This window comes from Seriola aureovittata, chromosome 3 (assembly GCF_021018895.1).
Source record: "Seriola aureovittata isolate HTS-2021-v1 ecotype China chromosome 3, ASM2101889v1, whole genome shotgun sequence".
In the NCBI taxonomy this organism is placed as follows: domain Eukaryota; kingdom Metazoa; phylum Chordata; class Actinopteri; order Carangiformes; family Carangidae; genus Seriola; species Seriola aureovittata.
The window spans coordinates 9718363-9730538 of NC_079366.1; the positions used below are offsets into that span (position 1 = coordinate 9718363).

At 41.9% G+C, this 12176-nt stretch overlaps 1 protein-coding gene across 1 annotated transcript; it reads right to left on the bottom strand.

The window, feature by feature from the left end:
- Positions 1–343: 343 nt before the first annotated feature.
- LOC130166315 (Na(+)/H(+) exchange regulatory cofactor NHE-RF2) lies at positions 344–10745 on the bottom strand. Its single transcript, XM_056371851.1, has 6 exons — positions 9768–10745; positions 9144–9461; positions 3779–3970; positions 1772–1925; positions 1456–1676; positions 344–1331 (listed from the first exon to the last, which is right to left on the bottom strand). The coding sequence occupies exons 1-6, from the start codon at positions 9972–9974 to the stop codon at positions 1164–1166; spliced, it is 1260 nt and encodes a 419-aa protein (XP_056227826.1). The 5' UTR covers positions 9975–10745; the 3' UTR covers positions 344–1163.
- Between the last annotated feature and the right edge of the window lie 1431 nt (positions 10746–12176).

Genomic DNA, 12176 nt, shown 5'->3' on the forward strand with positions numbered 1-12176 from the left:
AAACACTCAGCCAATCAGCAAAGAGGCCCAGAGCCTCTCGGTTTACTAGAGCTCCAGAGAGAAGCCTGACTAGAGGGATGTAAAACTACACTGAGATGATTCTTAGTGCTTAAAACCCACAAATATACTGCATCTTTTTCTGGATATCAAAACTTCATATAAAGCACCAGAAAAGTATCAAATATGGGACCTTTAAGTTAATTCAGGGCTAGAAAATGATATTATCTGTCAGGGTCAAGTAGATTTATGACAACACATCCTGAAGCACAACCTAGTGATAGGTTAAAACGCGATAGGGTTTTTCAGCCACATTTTACTTTATATATTGATAACTAATCTGGCATTTTACACATATTTTGAATGTTTATTTCACGTTGTGGGAAGTGGTCAGAAGGTGTACAGTTTTTTCTATCTAGTCCACAATTTGTCTTTTAAATATTTTCCTTTTCAGAAATCACTGACATTTAAGAGAAGCACTGAGGTGATCAAACATACATATCATAACTTAACCTCTCCCAGTTCCTCTGTATTTGCATTTAAAGGTATGCGCTACATTAAACTGGCAAACTAAATATTAATACAGAGAAAACTATTGCAAGATGATGAGCTCATAGTAAACTGAAAAGACATGAAACTTACTTCAAAAAAGTTAGATCTACAGAGGTTACAACAGAAAAGCATACCTGTAGCAAATATGGCCCAAATTCAGACACATGCTGATTATATCACTGACACACAAACAGGAGTGCATATCGGCTATAGACTCATAGTCACTACTCATGGCTCAGAAATGACCATGGTTTAATAAAGAGAAACACTGTGCAGTGACCACGCACCATTTCATTTGACAAGTCTCTCAATTGATGCTCTGCCAGTCATTGCTGTCCTTGCTGCATGCAGTGTGTTGTACGTTCATGAAACATCCATAATGTCCTTGTCCTTACAGATACTGTAAAGTAAGTATCTAGAGAATACTATTTGATATCTTACAGTGAGTTTTTATACAGAACAGAATTTAAGAGTATTACTATGTGAATGTTACTACCTGCAAGATGGAGGTACTGTGCTTATGATTACAATATCAACAGTAAGGAATCAGGTTATTAGTCCTCGTTCTATGTCATTCTCCTGCTTCCTCTGTTTTTTCTCCATTCATTCTAGGGTCAGAAGTTGCTGAAGATCTCTTGTTTCTTGCTCCAGTCCATAGGGGGCGCTCTCTTCTTGTTGCGGCTGGCGAGGGCCTTTTGTTTAGCCTCAGCAGCCGTAGGACTCAGACGGAGGCCACCGTCAACGAAAGGGTCCGACACACGCCTGTCCTCCTCATCAGGGACCTACAATACACACAAACATATATATTTTATGCACACACTTATCAGCTTCTCATTCTCCGACTATTTTCTTGGCTTCTTATGTAATTTCTATCTCAAACACACACACACACACCCCCTCTCTCACCTGGATGCTCATGTCTGAGCTGCTGATCTCTGACTGAGTGGTGGAGCTTCTAGAGGACTGGGATGCTGAGCTCCCATTAGTGCGGGATTTTGGAGACATCTTTGTGATTGGAGAGTCTGTCAGTGTGACATTTATGACTGGTGGATCTGTGGCAGGGAGTTCAGTGGTAGGAGAAGGGGTGGGTGGGGCACTTTCTGTGGCTGATTCGTCCACATAGACCTCTGCGAGAAAATAAGCAGAGTGCACATCATTAAGAATGATGGCAGGAGAGTAAAAATAATTGTTTGTATCTGTCTGTGGATGTGTACTATGACACCTTGGACATGGCTGGCGATGGGTGAGATCCCCAGTCTGTGGAAGAGCTCGTCGGTTTCCTGGTCGACCACGAGGAGGCGGACTTCCTCCCCTCCTGCTCTAATGAGGGCCACAACCTCTGAGTGCCTCAGTCCATCTATGTTCACTCCATTCACCTGAGACAGAGAGAGGGAGACGTCAGAGCAAACAGAAAACGTGGAGTAAAGGGAAGATGAAAAGAGAAACGTATCAGACAAAATAAATTAGACAGGCAGGGCAAGGATTAGGGAGTAGCCATATCACAACATGACAAACAAGAGGTACAGTATGTCTGGTCTAAAAGATCAAAAACAGATTAGAAGGGAACTGATTTGCATGAATTCCCTTCCTGCCTGCACGCTACAGTAACTGTGCACTTCATACAGATGGAAACGGAAGTCAAGCCTGTGACACACATGCAAGCACACATACATGTCCGCATAAAAAGACACAGAATTATTTAAGATCAAGATTATCCCATGTCGTCTTTTCTTCCTTTCCCTCTTTAAACAGGACCTCCCTCTCCCACCCACTCTAATCTTGAGTCCAGTTAATCTGCTCTAATCCAATCACAGCACCTCAACCCAGCACACAAACCTGACCAGCATGGGGAGTGGTGCTGTTGTTTTTCCCATTAATTCCCTAAAATTTTACATCTCATGACGGGATCCGTATCTAATTCAAACAACTGGGTCCGGTTATCCTAATGTGTGTGTATAGAACATGCATTTCAGTCAACACAGACTTGATAATGTCAGTGTTAAATCTTGTTGATATAAATCAACTGCTTTGACATATCGTCTAGGAATTGCTTTGTCATCGTAAACTGTATGCCAGATCATTGTGTGTGAATTCAAACCTGCCTTACTCAGTAATCACAGCTGTATTTGCAAGCTGTCTAATGTGCTGCCATTGCTTATAGTTGGCTTACTTTCTCAGACCCACCCTCTGTGTCTGTAAGCATTAAACACTGAGCACTGAGCAAACTTCTGAACAAGACTTTGAAGGCTTTCTTCAACAACCTCCACTAGTCTGTCTCCAGGCCGGATGTCGGCGCTCTCAGCTGCTGAGCCGGGGTCCACAGAACGTACAAACTGTCCACACTTTGTCTTATCGCTGTGCAGGTTGAAGCCGTAGCCGTGCTCCCCCTTCACCAGGTGACACAGTCGCGGTATGAGCTCAGTTGTCGGCTCTGGTGAGGGCTCTACCTGCAGCTATAATGGGGCACAAGACAACAACAAAGTCTAAGATGAGAACTTTACAAAAACAAAATATCAGAGAAGGTAGATCTAAATCAATTTGATACAAATTCCCTTCCTGCCTGCACGCTACAGTAACTGTGCACTTCATACAGATGGAAACGGAAGTCAAGCCTGTGACACACATGCAAGCACACATACATGTCCGCATAAAAAGACACAGAATTATTTAAGATCAAGATTATCCCATGTCGTCTTTTCTTCCTTTCCCTCTTTAAACAGGACCTCCCTCTCCCACCCACTCTAATCTTGAGTCCAGTTAATCTGCTCTAATCCAATCACAGCACCTCAACCCAGCACACAAACCTGACCAGCATGGGGAGTGGTGCTGTTGTTTTTCCCATTAATTCCCTAAAATTTTACATCTCATGACGGGATCCGTATCTAATTCAAACAACTGGGTCCGGTTATCCTAATGTGTGTGTATAGAACATGCATTTCAGTCAACACAGACTTGATAATGTCAGTGTTAAATCTTGTTGATATAAATCAACTGCTTTGACATATCGTCTAGGAATTGCTTTGTCATCGTAAACTGTATGCCAGATCATTGTGTGTGAATTCAAACCTGCCTTACTCAGTAATCACAGCTGTATTTGCAAGCTGTCTAATGTGCTGCCATTGCTTATAGTTGGCTTACTTTCTCAGACCCACCCTCTGTGTCTGTAAGCATTAAACACTGAGCACTGAGCAAACTTCTGAACAAGACTTTGAAGGCTTTCTTCAACAACCTCCACTAGTCTGTCTCCAGGCCGGATGTCGGCGCTCTCAGCTGCTGAGCCGGGGTCCACAGAACGTACAAACTGTCCACACTTTGTCTTATCGCTGTGCAGGTTGAAGCCGTAGCCGTGCTCCCCCTTCACCAGGTGACACAGTCGCGGTATGAGCTCAGTTGTCGGCTCTGGTGAGGGCTCTACCTGCAGCTATAATGGGGCACAAGACAACAACAAAGTCTAAGATGAGAACTTTACAAAAACAAAATATCAGAGAAGGTAGATCTAAATCAATTTGATACAAAATCCCTGCAATTACTCTGATCTGTGTTAACCCCATAATGAAAGAAGTGCTGATTTGAATGTCCATACCAGAGATTTAGGATTTCTTAGCGCATTTACCATTTATCACACACAATATACCTTATATCACAATTCTCTGTTTAGAAAATCATGTTTTCTCTCTTTTCCAGCCAGCGACTGGTTTAATTTCATGTCCATGTGATATTTTACTCACTTAACACACCTGAAGCTTACTTCAATCCATTACAGTGTTTTCAAGCAACATTACATCAGTTTATGGTAATGCAGCTTAAATTCAGATTGACTTGAACTGTTAGCACTGCTTTATCATGCAAATATAATATAAAATTAATAAACTTTAAACTGAAAATTATTTATAAACTTAACATAAAAATCAGTGCAGCCTTGATGTTCATTTTGATGGATTATACAACTGAAGTGCCTGTTTATCACATCAGAGAAATTAATGTGTATGACATGCAGTTGAAGATTTTAAGACTGTATGATTTGTTTTTAAGCAGTTAAAACTCTGGGAAGGTCCTTTAAGAGTCTGATGATTTTGAAGTGTGTGGTTTGTGGTGATGTGGCATTGGACTGTGCTGAATACAACATGATGCAATACAACACTACGACCACAACTAATTATGGCCTCAAACATGACCGTAGAGTTTAATCAACACCTTTGTGACACAGAGTCAACAAGAGCTGAACATCAGGAGCTTCACAGTGAAAGGAGTTACTGCAGGGCTGTTGTGGGATTGGAGTAGATTGTGCAGGTTAGGGGTGGCCAATAATTAGATATTGCATATTAACTTTCAGTACAATTGTTTTTCATAACAATATGATCACATCATATTATCTTTTAACAAAATTACTTCGTCTAAATGAGCGATTCAACAAATAAAAAGAGGTCATTGCAGTTTTTGTTTTACATTTATGAAGAGTTTTGTCTATTGTATCGCGTATTTGATTTTGCATATGTTTGCCACATTGTGATACACATTGATATAGGAAGAATATTCTTCTACAAGTGTATAGTGGTGGGGCTGTACTATGAGTTAATCAGGAGAAAGTGGTTGCCGGGATGAGCCAGTGGTCTTAGAGCTGAGCAGAGTGGGCTAAGTGGATCTGGCTGAGACACATTAAGACCGACTCTGAGCCTGATGATCACTGACAAGAGTTGACACATTGCATGACTCACCTGCCTGACTGAACCTGTGCTCCGACTCCTCGGTACATGCTGGCTGTGTGTGTATGTGTGTTTTAGTGTGTGTTCTGTGGTAGGACCATGGATTAATCTGTGTCCTGACGGCAGCCCAGGATAGTGACTGTCTAGTGACACTGCTGTGACTGCGCCTTCATGGGTAAGTTGACCTGAGGGCTTTCTGACAGATCTCCATGTCCTTTCTGCTCCATCAAGAAAGGTTCAATGTACACACACACACACACACACACACACACACACACACACACACACACACACACACACACACGCACACACACACACACACACACACACACACACACAAAGATGGAAACAGTGGCCAGAGTTCCAGCTGTAGTAGTGGAACAGAACACCTTGGTAACCTATCGCCACTGGTTCCAGGTCAGGTTGCTGTGGTGATGGGTCACCATATCCCCTACTGGTTTTAAACATCTCTGTTGATATTGCTGGCCTGTTTACTATATTTACCATGTCGGCCCAAATTAATCAACACATGCGCACATGCAAACACACACACAAACAGACACACACACACACACACCATGCTGACCTGGAAATACTGTAGCTAAGCTGATCTATTTGAGGACCTCGTGATTTTTCTACAGATACAGTATTTCCATCTTGTGATCTTGATAATCAGAACAGTTATGGTGGAAACTATTTGTAGATTAATCAATTAGTTACACAACAAAGTTCAACAATAAATGAATCGATTACTCTTTTAGGAACATATTAATCTTTTCCAAGCCAAAATCCCACATTCACAGGATCCATTTTCTTAAATGGGAGAATTTTCTGCTTATCTTTATTTCATAATATTATAAATAAATAAAATATCTTTAGGGTTTGAATTATTTTGATGGACAAAGAAGATGAAGATGAAATGGCATTTTTCACTATAATTTTTCAATATTCTATAGACCAAAATATTAATTGATTAATTGAGACAGAAATCTGCATGTTAATCAACGATGAAAATGATCATTAGTTGCAGCGATGTTATCAATAAAGTACCAGTAATTTAATATTTTTTTTATTTTAATCTTTTTTTCCAACACTTTAAATGGCTTTTGCATTTAATTTATTTTAAAAAATTGTCTCTACAGTGTTATTTTTGTCCCATTTTCTGATACTACTTTATGGATCCTGTTAAAAATTGCTGAAATTAATCTTACACAGGGAGGTTAGTGGAAGTTTTTCATTTGTGTGTGAGTGAAGTGTGTGTGACTGAGTCAGACTATTGCGTGGCTGCGATAGCAGCCAACACTGCGCTTACATAAGAATTCTGTATATGGGCGTCTGCTGCCATAATAACATCATGCAACGATGAAACTGCGTCTGTATTTATATGTACAGGGATGTGAATGTCAGTCACAAGACGAATGGCACAGAAGTGGAGAGAAAGAGATTATGTGTGTGTGTGTGTGTGTGTGTGTGTGTGTGTGTGTGTGTGTGTGTCTTTTGTAGGATAAGCAAGTACATGAAAAGCACAAGGCTTCAATGCTGTTGGTCTGGGATTAATATGCCATAATGGTTCCCTAATCTGAGCTGCTCAATTAGAGGTCAAAATAATCACTCACATACTCAGCACTCATTGAAAAGGTCTAGAAAATCATGCCATCATTTTATGTACGGTCATTATATTTTAATGGGTTTAGAAAGTGACAAAAAATTAATGTCTGCCAAAAAAGCAGAAGCAAGGAAACCGCAGGAACCATGAATTGCATAGATTGTAGACTCTAAACTCTGCCCTGGTGTATTCTAGGGTCCCATGTTACTCCATGCAGAGGAGGTGGACACAATAACACCAGCACAATATAATGCAATTCATCACAAGAGCCCTATGACACATTTCTAAAACATACAAAGTTAAGTTTTGGTTGAGGCGGTCGGATCACATTTCACAGTTGGTGGTGATGTCACAGATTGCACCGTGTTGTAGAGGTGCTGCTGTTATTACATGTGATATTGTTTTATCTGAACCTTTTTACTAAAACTGGGAACAAGAGCTGTGATGGCCAGCTAAGGGGAAGCCTGTATTTACTCTGCCGTCGGCTAAACAGATGGCAGTTTGATGTGGGCTGCTGGTCCTGAGGATCCTGGTCCACTTTGTTTGGAGCCCAAACACTGAACTCAGTCTCTGACAGTCAGTTCCCGGTTATTTTTGCTGCCAGACGTCACAGCGATGTCTAGGGGGCACTTGTGGAAATTTGTTTTTGTTGTTGCATCATGCGTACTGGCTCGGAAATTTTGAGTTTTTGTGTATTTTGTGCACATTAATAAAATTTCTAGAGTGAACCAAAGAATGTTTTTAGCTATGCCTACCCCCCCCACTTTTTTTTTTTAGCTGTCAGAGATGTGCTCTCTCCTAATGTGTCCCACAAGCAGGAGAGAGTGAGATTATGTGCCTCAGGCCCAAAATAAACAACATAAATAGATTACAATACCTATGTACAAGCATTTGCTTGTACAACATTGCTATCTTAAAGCCTGGTCCCTCCCATGTCTGCTTACTTTCCCTCCAGCAGACACTGACAGCCTGTGTTATGAAAACCCACTCAAATTAAAGTTGAGCACAGACGATGAGTGATAAAATCTGAACTCACCTTGGATAGAGCTGACTGTCAAAATAAGAGCCCTGGGCAGAAAGAAGTCTGAGATTCTAACTAGTCAGATGAAAAAGTGTTTTTGAAACTCTTTATCTGACTCTTTATAGCTCTGTATACAAAACAGGGGGAACAACGTTTTAAGTCAACTCTCAGTGAAGTGAGTATGTGGTTCACACCTCCACCTAGTGCAATCACTCTCACGCTATCTCTCCACAATGACCATTCAGTTTGACGAAACAATACCTATAGTGTCTTTGCAGGAAACACAGTCAGCTGAGTAGGGTTTTGTCTCAGCTGTCTGCAGTCAGGTGGCAACAACCCTGCAGCTGAATGTGTGAGGTGCTGAATCTCAGTATGTTCTCTTTAAATACAATGTGTTTTGAATATTCGCACCACTTTGAAACTTCAGTGGCTTGTAAATGGATGAAACAGTGGGTTCAGATTATATTTGAGCATTTGTCAGTGAATGACAGGAAAAGCTACCAACAGGACAATTAAACCTACTGTTGCACTGTGGTGGAGAGGAGGTGAGAAATCCTCTTTACACTGCTGTAATTACACAATTTTCTTTTCACTGTTTTATTCAGTTATTCACTCTTTTCATTCTCTGCAGAATCCCTTTTCAGATATGGACACCAATGGAATGTACAGCCTAATTCTGACTGGAGGAAAAGGGATTGTGTAGTGTTTTTGTGCTTTGTGTGTAGATATTATCTTTCTGAATAAACCAAAAAATAATGACTCCAAACCACGAAATAGTGATGAATATCCTTTCAAACAGCCTATTAGACTTTTACTTGCAACCCCACCTAAGTGACCTGACTTCGATGTTTTCTGAACCTTGTGGCTTCAGCTCTTTTTTTTTCTTTTTTCCCCACTTTGTCTCTCCTCCTCAGCGCACTTGAAGTTTGTGTTACAATACCAGACGCCTGTTTCTGTCCTGTTTTTTACTTTTCAGTCCCACCTGTTAAGAGAAGAGTCTTTCTAAAAGCACTGCTGTGAGACTGAATCCAGCCAACAGGCCAGCCAAGTGCTCAAGTGCAGATTAGTGCTCGACAGACATCAGGTAAAAGAGTGTGTGCTCAGTGTCGCACATAATCTTAACACAGTAACACACTGGTTCACTGCTGGCAGCCGCAGTGACCAACTAACCATTTGGACTCTTCTGATAAAAACTAGATGTAGATAATCCATGAGCCCTCTGAATTTTTTGACATTTCAAAGTGTCAGTGATCTCGATCCTTACCTCTGTGTCAGTTGCTGTACTTGATGTCACTGAGGATCTCTTGACCTTGCCTTGTGTGATCATGTGAGTAGGTGAGTCTGCAGCAGCAGGGTGAGATGAGTGTGTGTGGTTGGGTTTGGGTGACAGGGGTGAAGTCTCTCTGGGTATGGGAGAGGAGGAAGGGGTGGGCCCCGGTGAGGGGCGCGGGGAGAGGTTTCCCATCTCAATGGCTAGGTCCTCCGTGCAAGCCTGGCCGAGGCTGCGGAGGTGGTCATCCGTGTCTCTGTCCACCACCAGCAGCCTGGTGCGGTGGGGCACATCTCGGATACGATTCACCACCTGCAGAGAGGACCGAGGGGAGCATTAAGAAAAATGAAAAAGATGAGTGTGGTGTTATGTTGTGCACCCTGAACTGGCCTGCACATAATATACTTTTAGCATGACAAAGACACCCAGTCATTCCCATTACACAATGCTCACATTGACCCATTTAAGTAGCCCCCCTCCTCCTCCTCAGGCAAAAGGAGAAAGTGGTCCAACAGGTATGGAGCTCATTGTTTGTACCTCTGAGAGTTAGTGAGCCTCTCTCCACAAACACACACCTCTGATTTTATTTTCATTTTCGTTTATTGAGCCATCACTCACTTGATGGTGGGGTTCGTTCTCCACATTCTCCCCGTTCACCTCCACCACCCGATCTCCTGGTCTCAGCCCGGCCAGGTCAGCCGGGGAGCCGGGCTCCACTTTGCGGATGAACTGTCCGCCTCTATTCCGTTCACCGTGCAGGTGAAACCCATAGCCGCGCTCTCCTATGGTCAGGAAACACAGCCTGGGTCTCAGCTCACTCTCCATCCCAGCGCGTCTATAGGAGGAAAACAGGTCAAAGTGTCTCAGGAGAATAAACAGGTGCCTGGTCCAGGAGCAGTGGAAAGTCTGTGGCTCTTAATCCAACATACGGCTGCGCGCTTCAGTGACCAAAAGTTCATCATCGTTTAGCATGATGCGAGTCCATTAATGATCCACAATTGTTCGGCGAGAACAAACCAAAAAGTAGGCTAAAACTAATGAGTGTTTAATCCATCATGCAAATGCAAGGGGCGCAGCTATGACCGCACAAAAACGCCGCGCAGCGTGCGTAAAATAGTGGACAAAAACCACGGACAGGGGCTAAATCCCGTCCATTGGAGGAGTAATCCAAGAGATCAGAGATTAGAAAGCTGTTCTTCGCACGTAACACTTAATTCTCCTCGTCAGCTGGGCTTGTGTCCTCTTGTCCGCAACGGTGAGAGAGTGAAGAGGCGTCAACAACAGATGCCACTATACCCCCCCCAGTCACCTCAGCGCACACCTGACGACTCGGCGCAGCCGCGCTTTGCTGGCAGAAAACGACAACCTGCAAGAGTACAGCTGTGGGGAGTTACTACAAAGAAACATGATTTGTTTGTGGATGAAATGAGTCCGCAGATCGACAGCCAAGGTGCACTTTACTGAAATACGTCCCAGGACATTTGCTCCTGTTACAGGCCCTCTGAGAGACGGAATCTTCCTCCAGGTGGTGGAGGTGAAACCAGACTGTGACCTGAGAACGGAAATCTTCCTTATCCGCCCTCTATCCCTATCTTCGCTGGAGATCAATAAAGGGACGGTTGCGTAAAAGGGGATTTAACGTTTCATGAAATATAAGCTTTCCTTGTCCTTGTAATGTGGCAGCACAGGCGTGCAGGCGCTTATATATTTAAAAAGTATCCTGTTAAGCAAAGAGTAGCTATCTCATGTAATTCAGGACAACTAAGTGCAAGGGCGTGTGTTCTTAATATTCAGATCAGGAAAGATGAGACATGCACGAGGAAAATATCTGTGCAGTTTCCTACCCACAGCTGGATTAATGCTTTTCCAGTGGCAGTAATCCTCAACACTGTTGATTGAGTAACACATCAGATCCACACAAGTGGTGAAATATTAAATGATTGCCTCTGGGTCACCTGTGTCAGCTGCTTTTAAGCAAGGTACCCACCCAGCTGCTTAACGGCAGAACCTGCCAGCTCATTGCAAATGTGTGTGACTTACTCAGTCAGCTCTCTCTTGGTTAATTAATCATTACAAAATAACAACCAACACCAAACAACTGAATGATTAAAATAACCAAATTAAAAACTTGAGGATACTGTCACAAATACGTGCATGTCTAACATTTTACAGTGGCTTCTGATCTGTATCAGAATTCTCTGTATAAGACATTTTGTTGGAGCAAGATAAACTCAGGTGTAAGTAACAACATTAACATGGCTCTGTTCCATATCTAAGTGTCCCAGTGATCCATGGCATTCAGCCAACATGCACAATACCAGGAGCTCAGGCGCACCTAATAGGATGCGGTCCTTATTGTTATTAATTACACTTGTGCTCTTCCTGCTAAAACAGTCTAGTACTCTGTTGTTATACCAAACAAGCTCTGCATAGTAATTCAAGTCTCTGCCATAAATAATATAAAGGGTTTATGACTATTACATAACAGAATAAGTATTTATAGTTGTAAAAAAGTATTAGTATAGTTTAAAAGAAAGGTTCACAATTTTTAAGGTTGTCTTAAAACAACAGACAGCCTTGAAAATGGACTAATGTCAATACATAACAAGGACTGTGAATTTTGTCCCCCATCACATCATATAATGGAGGTTATAATGGCAAGTATGAACAGATTACAGCAGGCAAAACCTGTTTCCATGTTCATTTGAGCACCTGGCTGCTGTATTAAAACAGGTTTGAAAAATTATGAATGTATCCTTTACGCAGGTACCGCTGATTAATATCATGTAACCAGCAGTTGTGAAATATCTTAAGTGGTAATCAGGCTGCACAGATGCAGTCATGTCATTATAAAAAGATGGTGTTTTTGAACCAACACGATAATGTTGTTGATAATGTGTTTGGTCAGTTCTTTTGACTTAGGCCAAATACAAAAAGTAAATACAACCAGCTTCCATGAGAAATATATTATTGAGATTACTTACTGTCTTTAGTATATTTGTATGTTGTTTATTTGGTTAATGTTGT